Raw genomic sequence first — 13,795 nt, 5'->3', positions numbered from 1 at the left:
GCCTTCTGCTTTTACAAGCAATAGTGGCTTTCTGGCATCTTCTCATTTGCCAGGCTCAGAGCTGCAGAAACTATTTTTGGTGGTTGCAAAGAACCAAATTAAGGGTTCAGGGTGATCAGTTAAGAATTTGATTTGATTTGATGAGGGACGTTTGGCAGGTAGTACAGTCTTGATACTGCCAGGACCAAACTTCTCTTAAACAGAAGTTTGCTTGAATAAGCTTCACTTCAGTGAAGTCAGAGACAAAGATTTCCCTGAGAATACAGGGCTGAGTGCATGGTCAGTTCTTGGGGGGTGGGGGTGGGGTGGGGTGGAGAAAATGGTGGATAAAGGGCAAAAGGTGCTGTATTTAAGGCATTGTTTATTTATGTTGAGAGCTGTTGCTGCTGCATCTGTAGGTACAGGTGAGATAAAGGGATGAGATTTGGTCTTGTAGAAGAAAATGAGACAGAAAAATTTGTTTCTGTGCTCACTGGTATCTGGCATGCAGTGAGAGAGATGACACTTTGGTCCAAGGCTGTTACTACCATGTCCTTCCAGCACCCTTCAGCATGGAGCTCAGTATTAACTATTGCAGCAAGCTCATGATATTAGCAGCATTCTGTATGCAGACACTCCTGTGGAGACTGCTGCTCTCTGCAGAAAAGTTTGCTGAGTCCACACAAGAAACAAAAATAAGCAGGCAGATTGGGAGGATCTTTATCAAACCTCTCTCATTTCTCCCAGTTCTCTGAGGCCTTGTTTGCTCTAACAAGTGCTGTAACCAAGGGTCTGAGTCACAGTCGCTGGCGGATTTAACGCTCCCAGCTGCTGGCCTCATCCCTGTCCTGGAGATCCCTCCCCAGATGCAGGGACATTTGAAAGGGCCATGCATTTGCTCCAGTATTGCTGTGTTTCACAACGCAGTTATCAGCTTGTACCTGTGTACTCAGAGCCCTAAAGCAGTGCTGCAACTGGGAGGGTGCTATAAGACAGTCCCAGCTGGAAAAGGATCATGATGTTCCTTTTTCTCTGATGTTCCTTCTCCACCGTGCTGCGTGCTCTCACCCCCTGAGCAATGCTCAGCATGAAGCTGCCACCCTGTGCACCCCCTGCCAACTGTGGCCTACCATACTGAAGGACAGGGCCCAAGCTTTTAGGACCAGAAGCATCTTCTCATTTGGTGTAACTCATAGGGTTGTTGATCTTGCCTAACACTCTCTAGGATTAGCTGGGAGGTAGCCACAATCCTTTAGTCATGTCCTACATTCTTGCACTGTAAAGGGACAAATCTGTACATCAAGGCGGAAAGGTAGCTGGGAAACAGGAAATTTGTGTACCAAAGGGGCCTTAACTGGTGGATGGGTAGAGGGTGTCCTTCCTCCTGTGTGGGCTGAGCTACTCTGCTGAACATGTGGTATTTTAGTGCAATAACAAGTCATTAGATTAGCATGGGATATCAAAGCTGCCTTTACTACTTGCAATGCAGATACGGTTGGAACTGAGCTTGCTCAGTTGTTGAAGGGCTGCAGAAGAGCCCAACATCAATTGCTGCTCACTGGCTTCTGAGGCTTTATTTGTTCTGTGCCACTACTGTGTTCCTGAGATCAACTGTGCTCTGCAGATATGCAGGAATTTTTAGTGCCTGGCTCTGCTCGACAAGATCTGCAATGTCCGTGCCTCTCTTCTCCTCCCACTAAAAGGTTTAGGTAGTCTTATGCTCCTTCATGTCAGCACTGAAAATAAATGTATAATATAAGAGGGCTCTGTGCTTAGGAATTGGCAGGAAGCTTCATTTCTGACTGCAGTGCGATGTTCTAACAGTAGGAAACACCTTTGTTTTAAGCAGTTCTCTGCTAATCTCTGCCCTAGAGGGGAAATAAAACTATGGAGAACTGCTTCTTGCTTCACAGTAGCAAAATTGCTGTAATCTGGGTGTAAATCTGCATTTGAGCTGCTGTCCAAGAAATACCTTTATAGAGCATTCAGCCTTCCTGAAGCCGAGTGTTGCTGAGTGTTTAGCAGAGCCCTGATGCTGGCAGATGCAGCCAGTAGTATGTTGCTCATATGCAGTCCTAGAGTGTGTGATCTCTTGGAGAGGGGGAAGCTCCAAATCCCTGGGGATCTGGCCCATTACGCTTAAAGCTGCACACTATTTAAATGTGCGTTGGCCTGTTCATGCTGGCAGTGGTCTGTTCAGGCTAGTTCAGCAAATGCTCTTGGCTCAGCATACCCAGGTCAGTAAGCAAACACTTGCTTACATTTCATTTCTTCATTGTATTGACAAGATTTAAAAATCTTCAGTCTATAGCAGTCAAAACAGGGCGATCTGAATACAAAAGACCTATTAGTTCAGTGTGAAAGGGATTTAGTTACAGAACTGTGGGGGTAAGAATGCAGGTGGGAATGATGGGAACACTGTCCTAGGCCTGAGCCCAGCAGATGACCAGGAAGAACGAACTATCTCCTTACATTCAGTGCTCTTTTCATGAAGACCTTTATATTTACTAGGCCAGTGTCCTCCTTTGTGTTCTCCCTCATCCAACTACGTTAATTATTCTAAGTCTTTTTCATTTGGCCTTTTATCTTTTAAGGTTAAAATGATAATATTTTTCTAACTTTTAAAATGTAAGATTTCTATGTCTGGCAGCACAGCTGGAGATATGCAGCCATCAATGCAGCAAAAGCTATGCACAAGTTTCTTCACTTGTGAGGGTCTTAAAACCTGGTTGAAATCCCTGTAAGGCTGTAGGTTTAGTCTGTTCTGGGGTGGGGTTTTTTGTGGTGTTTTGGGTGGGTTTTTTTTGTTTGGTTTTGTGGTGGTTTTTTTTTCCACTGAGGCAGCATCACCACTTGTAGAGAAGGTCTTATGCTTAGCATCTACCCTTGTACTATCTTCCTTGATAATCCCGCCGGATCTGATCACATGAACTCTGGAGGAAGGAGGATAGGCACTGCAGAGTGTACCCTAGGTTTGACAAGCTGAGTGCCTTTCCCTGACATTCAAAAGATATTGTTGCTTTTTCCTTCGGGCAGGGAAGGGTGGAATTACAGATCTTAAGTTCTGTGACTCTTGTACTAGCTGCAGTTCACCCTGAATCAACTTGATCTTCAATCTCCAGGAACCTAGATTAAATTATCAGTGAAGCATCATTATAAATAGGAGAGGGTATACAGTATTTTCTTTTCCCATCTTGCACCACAGGTAACAAAAGGCAAAGGGCCCAGCCTTTTTACTTGATGCCGTAACACCTCTAAGAAGAGCTGGATTTCAAAGGCTTGGGAAGGGGGACAGAGGATTAGCATTTAAGTGTTTCTTCTATTGCCTGTGCTGTGTGGGGAATGAGATCATGAAGCTCTGGCGCCAGGCTTTTCTCCTCATAGAGGCATTTCCAAATGGTGATATTTAGTTGCCTGAATTTCTGGGCCGAAGGAAGCTGGTGCAGTCATCCTGGGATCTGCTGTTCTTGGATATGTATGGACTGGTTCGAACCTCAGTGCTGTTGGAGTCCTGAATGGAGGTGGTCAGAGAGAATCATCAAGAAACTTGCAGAGGCCTTCTGCTCTGTTTCCGTCGCAGTTCAGCAGCTCCGGGGAGATGGGTGGAGGGGAGGTTGTTCTAGTAGTTACATATTTAAGGCAGGTGGCCGTTTTAAAATGTACGTTTCAATTTTGATTGCAGTTTTTTAATTGCATTTAACAGCGTCCCTGCTGGTTCTCCATTCTGCATCTGTGCAGCCACGTTCTATTGATGGCCTGTTGTGATTTCAATGGAACATCATGGGATGTACCTGGCACGTCGGGCAGCACTGGATGGAGGTGCCTTTAGCCCAATGTACCTGGCATGGTAAGCGGCAACCAAGTGGTTAATCTGCATTCTACTGCTCATAGTCTCAGCTTGTATAGCAAGGTGTTCCTGCTTTGCTGCAGCCTTGCACTACCTGGAAATCACTTTGCTCTCCTGATGTTAGTGCTTTCAGGCACCCAGGGCCCCTACCCTTTTCACCCATGAAGATTCCCCTTCCCTGGGCAGTTTGCCATGCAGTAGAGAAGGACCTAGCTATGTCAGGCCCTCCTTGTTATTCTAGAACAGGAAGGAGAAGGGATTGGGAAATCATCTCATTCTTTTTCTTCTCTCCTTTTTGGGCCAGGAGCTGGTAAGCAGTTGAGCATGTATTGCCCATGTACCTAATATCCAAACGTTGCCGCACAGAGGTACCGAACACGTGCTTGTGTCCATAAGCAAAGCTATGCTGTTTCTGCGGGAGTCCTGCAAGAGCTGCTTCAGGGAGCTGGGAGGGCAGTTCTGCCTGGCACTAATTGGAATGTAACAAACTAAACAAGGGCCACTTTAAGTTTGCTGATGTGGTAGCCTCTGCGAAATGATCCTCCATCCACCTCCTTTCCATGTCCACACCTGCAACATCAGCTGCACATCCTGCTCTGTCCTGCATGTTGCTTTCTCTCCCTTCCCCAGCTCTGCAGACCTCTCCCCAAGTAACCTGACATGTTGGTCTTACCTATTTTGAAGTGAGAGATATTCCTGTGAGAAAAACAAGGGCGATGCATCCTGTTTTCTACTTGAGCCCACCTCACAGAGCTTTTACTGCTCCACTGCCAATGATGAAAACGCATGTACTTGCCTCTTCTGAGTTCTGCTGTCTGCCTGCTCACAGGGGCTGGGGCACCACTTGGGCTAAAGCAGTTCCTGCATTCCTCCCTATGCCTCTGCTGCTCTGGAATTTGAATACCTTTAAAAGGCACGGGCTAATGACCTGCCAACTGCAGCTCCTGGGGGGAAGGTTAGTGGCCATGAAAGCCCACTTCACTGATGCTTTGGGAAAGTCCTGGAAATAGGTTCTGTTGGGATGCAAGGAGAGGAAGATCAGATGAGCCAGTGAGCAACAGGAAAGCTCTCTTCCCGGTGAGGTTGTCAAGTGCTCTAAAAAAGTTAGTTTATCTGAAACTGAGGGGTGCAGAAGTCATCTGTGTCAGTTTCACCCAGAACCAGTAGCAGCTGGACACAGCATTTTTAATGTCAGAAGTAAATTGGTGGGGAAGAGCAATGTAGGAAACTAAATAATTTTGTCTTGTTCTTCCTTACGCTCACTGCTGCAGTGTCTGCTTGGTGCAGCTCAACTGCTTGGGAAGGTGGAGAAATAAGTAAAGCAGGCCACTATCTTTTCCTAGGTGTATTAAAACATGTTAGGCTAACACTTTAACAGCATCTAATTTGATACATCACATCTAATCTGTTTGTTGGTTTTTATCTGCAGTACTGTTAGTTCACTGTTCAGGTGCTCGGTGTCTAGCCTTCTCATCCATCCACAAATCCTCTACGTGAAATGAGTGATTCCTTAGATCTGTTTTTGATTGATTCTTTGCTTCACTGGTGTTGCTTCTTAAAAGGTAAACAATATTCATATGCTGCAATCTATAACTCAGAGATGAAATCAAATAGCATCTCCTGCCAGAGGTTGCTAAGATAGCACATTTAGTAGAATTCATTCAGCAATTATGTTGATGAAGAGATTTAGTGACATTACAGAACTGATTCTTTTTAGTGAATATGTAGATTTTATACTATTTAAAAGGGGTGAAGGGATTCCTCTTCTCCTGTACTTTGGCAATCTAATTTTCTGTGATATCCAGAGTCTTTGTGGAAATTGAGAAAAAACTTCATTTTTTCTGCTTTGTAGTGAGAGTAGCACAGCTCCTGCAGCAGTCTGTGTGTTCTGCACAATCTTCACAGTGTGCCCCAGGCTGGCACAGCAGCTAACTGTTAGCCAGCTCCTTGGGCAATACTGCTTATGAAGATGCTATTGGCTTTTAGCTTGCAAAGCTTTGTTTGATGTGTGGCATCTGCTTGCAGCATCACTGTATTCTGTGATTTGTGCCCTGTATTTTTCATGTCTTTGCATGCGCTGTGTCTTGGTGTCATGGATATGGTGGAGGTAGCAGAGAGCTTCAGTCTTGCTTCATTCTCTGCTTGCACAGGAATGTTTAAGCAGGTTCACTGCTCTAAAAACTATGTCTTGAATGACTAGGAAGTAACTGAATCTGAAAAAAGACTAATGCTATTTGTCCAAGCCCTTCTGTTATTCTGTTTTAAATGCAAAGGAGTTAAATTTTGCACACCAAATTCAATGATAAAAGACTGTGACCCTATTGAGACATCTACATATTCTTGAGGTCTGGGGTTTGTTGTTGTTTGTGTTTGTTTTTTTTTTAATTAGAAATGCATCTGAGCCTTTTCTGAGCCAGGGCTCCTCTGAACTGGGAATATGTTTCTTCTCTTTTTGCAGAAAACAGAAAATGAAGGGTTCTTACAAATTATACTGAGATACAAGAAATATAAACCACTGTGATTTTTCAGAGCTTTTGGGGGCTTTTGTTGTTGTTATTGCTGCTCATGATGCTATCCAAATGTTTAGGGTTTGTTAGAGCCAGCCTCTGCAAACTAAAGGATAGCAAAGCCTTGTAAGGCAGCATCTACCATTTGTTTGGGAAGATGTGCTAACTTTTATACTGGACTTAATCTCATAGTTCGTCTTTGGTCCCATGCTTTCAGCTAGAAATGAGATCTTAGGAATGTTATAGATTAAGGAATAATGCCTGCTTCTCTTTTGCTAACAAGATTTCCAACACTCCCCTCTTCCCTCACCTCTGAAATGCATCACTGCTAAAGAAGGGTTTGTAACTGGTCAGCTCTGGATAATACCTGCAATGGATTTATTTTTGTTCAGGACTGCACAAGATAAACAAACCAGGTTGATGCTATAAAGCTTTTGTCAACAAAGGTACGTCAGTCAAAGGTGTGTTCTCTGACCCATGGTGCTGTCCTGGTAAAAGCCCTCTGTGGGCAGTTCTGGCAGAATTTTAAACATGGGGCTCTAAACCTGGCTGAAAGTTTTGCTGCCTACATTTTGTTGGGGTTGCTAAATCCATGTTAAGACTTCAGCTAACAAATTCAAATTTGATAGGCAGCGTTATAGTGCTTAAACCTGACCACTGCTTTTAAATTCTACTAAAGGTAATAACCTACACCTCATACTTAAATCCTATTGAATGTGAATACTTCTGTAAAATTTGACATATGAGATAAATAGAGGTAATTTAAATAACTTGTACTATGCTAATTTTTATGCTGCAGAACATACTGAGGTTTTAATAACAACATTATCTTCCTCATGAATGCCAGTAAAAAGCAAAACTATAATTCTACCTCTGTTTCCAGGGCTTTCCCTGCAGGCTCATTACCTGGTTTCAATATCACTTAAGGTAGAAAGAAGAAAAAAAAAAAAAGTAAAAACAAAACAAAAAAGTAAAAATCTAAAAATATTTCCTATTGATAGCTGCTGCAAACCTTGACTCTTTGCAAAGGCTTAGACAAACACATATACAGAGATTTCTAGACCTCTGCCTCAAGTGCCACATGAATGGGAAATAAGCTTGCTTTTACTTTAGTAACATACTTTTTTAGTCTGTTTAGGCAAAAAAAATATTGGCTGTGCTGTTTCCTTTCCTTTCCCATATTTGTCCTTTATGGAACACTTAAAAACATATCCAGAGATTTTGCAGGTTATGCATGGAAAAGCACCATTATGTTTGTAGTGAAAATAGTGTAGTAGTAGTCTGCTTCTTGCTATTCTTGAGCAGGATGTATTATATATATAGATGCTGTGTTATGTTGCAAGCCATGTTTTTGTCCTCTCCTATCAATATATCTCGGTGACCCAGAAGTAAGTGCTTTTACTGGCCTGGCTAGATAAAAGTGGGTATTTGGTGCCTCTGTGCTGTTGCTTCTTCCTCTTAATCAGCAATTCTGGAAGCAAGCCACTAGAACCAGACACATTGCCTGTGTGCTGCAACTCTGATGTAACTAATTACAGCAAAACTTGTTTTTAAAGTGCTCAACACTGTTCAGTGGTGGTAATCCCTGTCTCTTACCATGTTTTTGTGATGCTGAAGGGTGAGTTTCTATGACGGAAAGACTATAGATCGAGAAGAAATAACTGGCTAGCACCATGGCAAACCTGTATTCCCTCCTTCTGGTTGCCACCCTTTCTAAAGCCAGTCACCTCTGGGAACAATACTCATGTGCACAAAGGCACAGTGGTGAAACCACTGTCATCTTGGGTTCCCATCCATTGCTGAAACAATACAGAACAGAAAAATCAGAGCAGCCATTTTAGCTGTGGGTCAAGGTGACGAGCCACTGTGATCTGTGTGGATGCTTAATTAGGTGTTGGAGCACTGAATGGGGGTCACAAAATTCTACCAAATGCATAACAAAGTACCATGCTGACTAGCTAACCAAGTGAAGAAATGTGTCCTGTAGAAGAAGGGAGGCACTTGCCTGGCAGATCTGTTGGTAGAAGTATTATGTATGAGGCTAGTCAGGCAGCAAAATTGCAAGAAAAATTGCATTCATTTGCTTCTTGATAGCTTTTTTCATAAAGCAAAATCTTTTTGTTGCGCAGAAATGGATGATGTAAGTTCACTACCTTTCTGCCAAATTTAATCTATTTATCACCAATTAGTGAGAATCAGGTCTGAGGGAGGCTATTTTTAATATTGACAGTATCACTCCTTATTTCTTTTTCTTGTGTACACATACTTGACACAGAGGGAAGATAATGCAGTCTAATGCTTCATCATCAGAAATTTGATGGGACAGAACGTTGTAATGGGACTCACAAGCAATAAAAACGTTAACTGATGATGATTTTAAGAGAAAACTTAAGCTCTTCATTTCTATGACCTTATGGCCTGCTCCTTCTTCAAAAAGAGAAATCTCTCAATAATACGATGAAGTGGGAAAGGAAGTAAGGAAGTGGAAGGGCTAAAGGTGACTGTTACATGTTTGGTATGTAATTTCAAATTTGAACATTAGAAACTATTTTAAACCAACTTCAACAGATAAATGCCCATTACAAGTAATAGTTGGCACTTTCAAACAAAAAACTCAAGAAAAAAAGTTTAAAAGTTGATCTTGTATTCCTGAATGTAGCCCCAGATTTAAATTCTGGTCTTTATGTATTGCATCTACCAAACTTTCAATTGCAATTAGTTCTGATATGCCTCAAACTAGGTATTTCCTACAATCCATGCTACTGGAAAGCCAATATAAATATCTAAACTAAAATAAGTCATGAATACTGGTTTTGAAATACATGAACTACAAAGAGGTAACCACAATCTTCCTTTCTTCCTAGTACTTCAGGGTAGAGAGACAGTGACTTGAGACAGATTACCTGAGTCTATTAGTTTTAAAAAAATTCCTTCAAAACTAAAGAATTAATTTAAGAAAACAGTTTCAGATTGGTGAAGACATTTGGTGGCATTTAGCTAGCTCAACATCCTGAATTTCAGCCAGTTCAGGGTTGATTCTAGCCCTTCATGTCAATGGATTGGGACAGCGACATTGCCAAGGGGGTGGTTTGTAAAGCAGCCTTTCCTACTCTTAAGGAGATTTCCCGTTCACACCTCAGTGTGATCAATTCAATTTCAATGGATTTAGTTGCTACGTGTAATTTTCTCAACCCCAGAGCAGCTGGGTGTTATAACATTTCAACATGTAAGAGCCAAGAAACAAAACTACATGTTAAAGCAGGGAAGATGCAGCTTATGCTAATTATTTTACATGCTCAGATATGCAAATGGAAGTGAAGTAGATGCTTCTTTATTCTTCCTTTTTTTTTTTCTTGCTCTTCATCCTCCCTTTCAGACTTATGTCAGGAGAGGGAAACAGCTTTCCCCTGTGCCTAACTATTTTTTTCCTGCTGGTAACTTCTGAATAGTATTTCCAGGCAAACTATGATTGCTTTTATAAAAAGATACTTACAAATCTGATTTTTGAAAGGCTGGAATCAAATCTTAGCATGAGGAATACTTCTAGAAGACTGTATTCCAAGCAGGATCACAGCTTGCAGGGTTGAATGTACGCAGAGCTCCTTAGTCAGCGTCAAGCCTAATACAGACTGCACTGTGTACAGCCAGTCTATTAAATATAGACTTGTTCAAGTGGAAACAGCAGGTTCACACCTCTCGTCCTCCTGTTTTGCAGGTGGTAAGGTGAAGGTGAAAGGAAGAGAAGGTGGAGATGGAACTGCCAAATCATGCCAAACAACTGCTACTGCAGCTGAACCAGCAACGAGCCAAAGGTTTCCTCTGTGATGTTATCATCGTGGTAGAAAATGCCCTGTTTCGTGCCCATAAGAACATCCTGGCAGCCAGCAGCATGTATTTCAAATCCCTTGTCCTGCATGACAACCTGATTAACTTAGACACGGACATGGTGAACCCCACCGTGTTCCGGCAGATCTTGGACTTTATTTATACTGGTAAGCTCTTAACGACTGACCAGCCCGGTGAACAGAACTTTAATGCTCTCCTCACCGCAGCAAGCTACCTCCAACTGCACGACCTGGCAGCTCTCTGTAGAAAGAAGCTGAAGCGGAATGGCAAGTCCTTTGCTGGCAAGGCCGGTGGCCTTGGTGTTGGGAGATCTGCCAGGAGTCAGAGACTTTCCACTGCTTCGGTCATCCAAGCTCGCTATTCAGGGTCAAACGAGGGGTTGAAGGGCTCACATTCAAAGGAGCTATCAAAGGGAAAGCTCTCTGATGACGAGGTCTTCATCAGCAGCTCCAACCAAGAGAACTGTCACTCCTTAAGCAGGGGAGCCAGTAAGAACGGCGGTGGGGGCAGCAGTGCAAATGGGAGCACCGGCGACCAGGAGCTAGGCCTCGACCTGTCCAAAAAAAGCCCGTCGCTCCCTGTTGCAGCCTCCCACGATGACACGCAGCACAGCGAAAGCCAGCATGGCTCTCCCCAATCTGCCTCAGCCCCCGCAGCCAACAGTGCCTCATCGTTCGACGAGTCTGGAGTCGGAGCCCCCCACAGCATGGCAGACAGCAGTGACCCCATGGAGATGGATCTGAGCGAAGAGTGCCACCACTCACTGACAGAGAGCAGCCAGCGCAAGGGCCTCCGCCACTCGTCCCGCAAGAAGGAGTGGATCAAGAAAGACAATGCCTTTGACCGAAAGGAGGGGGGCAAAGACAGGGACGAGGGTGAAGGGCTGCCCAATGGTATCCTGCTGGGGCCCTTGTCCAAGTCTGTGGAGCGGAGTCTGGCCGGGGCCTATGGCGCAGACCTACCCTACCCGTGTAAGGAGGAGGTGGAAAATGGTAAGGAGAACAGCGATGACAGCGGCCAGAGTGAGAGCGAGAGCGGCGGGCACACTAGTGCCAACTATGTCTACCGGCAGGAGGGGTTTGAGCCAGTGGCCTATGGTGACAACCTGTATGTCTGTATCCCCTGTGGCAAAGGTTTCCCCAGCTCTGAGCAGCTCAATGCCCATGTGGAGACGCACACTGAGGAAGACCTTTACATCAAGGAGGAAGGCACATACGGCGGCAAGGATGAAGCCGAGGATTTATCCAACCCCAACCAGTCCTACGGCACGGAGTCCCGGCCCTTCAAGTGTTCGGTGTGTGAGAAGAGCTACAAGGATCCAGCCACGCTGCGGCAGCATGAGAAGACTCATTGGCTGACGCGGCCCTTCCCTTGCAACATCTGTGGCAAGATGTTCACGCAGCGGGGCACCATGACACGGCACATGCGCAGCCACTTGGGGCTCAAGCCCTTTGCTTGCGAGGAATGCGGGATGCGCTTTACCCGGCAGTACCGACTGACAGAGCATATGCGTGTCCACTCAGGAGAAAAACCTTACGAATGTCAACTGTGTGGTGGGAAATTCACCCAGCAGCGCAATCTGATCAGCCACCTGCGAATGCATACCTCTCCCACATAAGCCAAAGACTCCAGAATGAGCTTCGAGCCCATCCGCAGTGATTTACCTTTCTGTAGACTTGCTGCTTAAAAAAAAAAAAAGAAAAAAGAAAAAAACAAACAAAAAAGGGGGCAACTCCCCATACTCTGTTCAGTCATGGGAGGCCTAAACAAATGTAGCTTTAACATTTTAAAAAAAAAAAGTTCCTTTTTTCCCTTTTTTTTTAAAAAGAAAGGTCCACAGCCAAGCTGATGCATTTAGTCCAACTTTCCCTCCAAATCTTGGTGATCTGGCAAGAAATGCCACCTCTTTTTGTGCACATTGATGTCATTGCCATATTGATTATCTGGAGCAGGTAGGGGGACTGTGGGGAACTTTCAGCCCCTGCTGGCTCCTCCCTCCCTGCCTCTTTCTTTTGTGTTACTATCATGCTACTTGTCTCCTCTCTTGAAACCAGATTAGTAGGGGCATTTCTTGCCATTAAAAAGAAAATAAAGTACACCTTTTCAGTGGCCTGAGTAGCTGTGAAATAACATAGCATTACATTCACAAGCCAGAAGCTCTGTCTGTGGACCATGTCACAGGGTTGGCAGCCCCCTCAGATACTGTGGGAAAGCCATAGCAGTGGTGGAACCCATCACCCTCCCCTGGGCTGGCGATGGTGGGGATAGCAGTCTACCTGGTGTGCACCAGCCCGAGTACTTCACTTAAAGGAATGGCGATGCCTTCCTCACCATCCCTCCCTGTTTTGGTTTTGATCTTTATCCTTGGCACACGTAACCACAAGCCACCTTTTCCACAAAACACACAAACCTCTTCTGCCTTACCCATGACTGAACAGGGACTGGATGCCCTGGGAATTTCTTTCAGTGAGCAGGGGGTCGTCTTTACTTTTCTAGTAGTTTCGTATGAATATTCTTTGCTTAGAGGTACTTGTTTTATTAAAGGAAAAACCATTGTAACGTTTATGTGAATGTTTGAACTGGAAGGTCTGAGGTTAATTCTAGGGTGGGTGGGTGGGGAGGGGGTTTGATGTAGGCTGGACTTGCTACAAGTTCCTTAGGTACTTTTTTATTATTTTTTATTTTATTTTTTGTGTGTGTGTATGTTTTTAGCTTTCCTCCCTCACTAAAGAGTGAGTCTGTGTGGACAGACTTGTTACCTTTGCTACCTCTTGAATTCATGAGAACAATAAGATGGTTAGTGAAAGATTAGGCATTCTTTTTCTCTTATTGTAAGTAATTAAATGTATAAAAGTAGAAGCTAAATTAAAGTTAAGGGATTTTTACCACCCCGTCCTTCCATTAAAAGTCAGCTAGAGAAATGTTAAAGCAAAGCTTGGCCAAAGACAAAGCAAAAAATACACTGAGCCAGAGGCTGTGCTGGCAGCTTGGACTGGCTCATTCGCAGTCTCTTGGCTGTTTGTAGTCACTTTTAGATAAAAGAAGAAAACGTCTCTGAGCTTTTTGGGCCCTTTCCAGCTTTGTTTATTAAATCTGGATACTATGGGGAGGGGAAAATGTCCCCCTCATCTTCCGCTCCCCCAGCACATCTGGGTCAGTCTGTAAACACCTGGCAGGACAGAGGGTGAGGGCATAGCAGCCTATAATTTACTAGAATCCAGAGTGCAATAAGGTGGGGGAGAGGAGGAAAAAGAAAACCAAAGTGTTTCATATCCTCCCTTTTAGACAATTTAACACACGCACACAAAAAAAAAAAAGAAAAATGAAAAGAAAAAGAAACAAAATGTTCTTGCAACATCTGCATAAGACATCACAGCCAACAGCTGCTATTGGTTTAGGAGAGAAGACAGAGAACTTAGCCCACCAATTCTTGGCCCCCTTGACTTTGTTGGCGTGACCTTGTGGAAAGCTATGGCTTATTTCAAGCCTCCCGTGACTGTGGTGGTAAAAATTCACAGCCAGTAGAATCATCCCTTCTGAATTGAGTAAGGTTTACACTTGTGTTTTTTAATTTTTTTTTGTTTGTTTGTTTTGTTTTTTCCACTCAAACCAGTAT

General features: G+C 43.9%; 1 protein-coding gene across 1 annotated transcript in view; it reads left to right on the top strand.

Moving 5' to 3' along the window:
* Nucleotides 1–12,778, top strand: part of HIC2 (HIC ZBTB transcriptional repressor 2) — a 75,798-nt gene extending 63,020 nt beyond the window's left edge. Inside the window, exons 3-4 of the mRNA XM_056336918.1 lie at nucleotides 3,683–3,826; nucleotides 10,049–12,778. Of these exons, the coding sequence (XP_056192893.1) occupies nucleotides 10,085–11,797 (1,713 nt within the window). The 5' untranslated portion in view covers nucleotides 3,683–3,826; nucleotides 10,049–10,084 and the 3' untranslated portion in view covers nucleotides 11,798–12,778. The remainder of the gene's footprint in view (nucleotides 1–3,682; nucleotides 3,827–10,048) is intronic.
* Nucleotides 12,779–13,795: the final 1,017 nt, after the last annotated feature.

This window comes from Falco biarmicus, chromosome 1 (genome assembly GCF_023638135.1).
Source record: "Falco biarmicus isolate bFalBia1 chromosome 1, bFalBia1.pri, whole genome shotgun sequence".
Lineage (NCBI taxonomy): Eukaryota > Metazoa > Chordata > Aves > Falconiformes > Falconidae > Falco > Falco biarmicus.
This window is presented reverse-complemented; position numbering and strand designations above follow the sequence as displayed.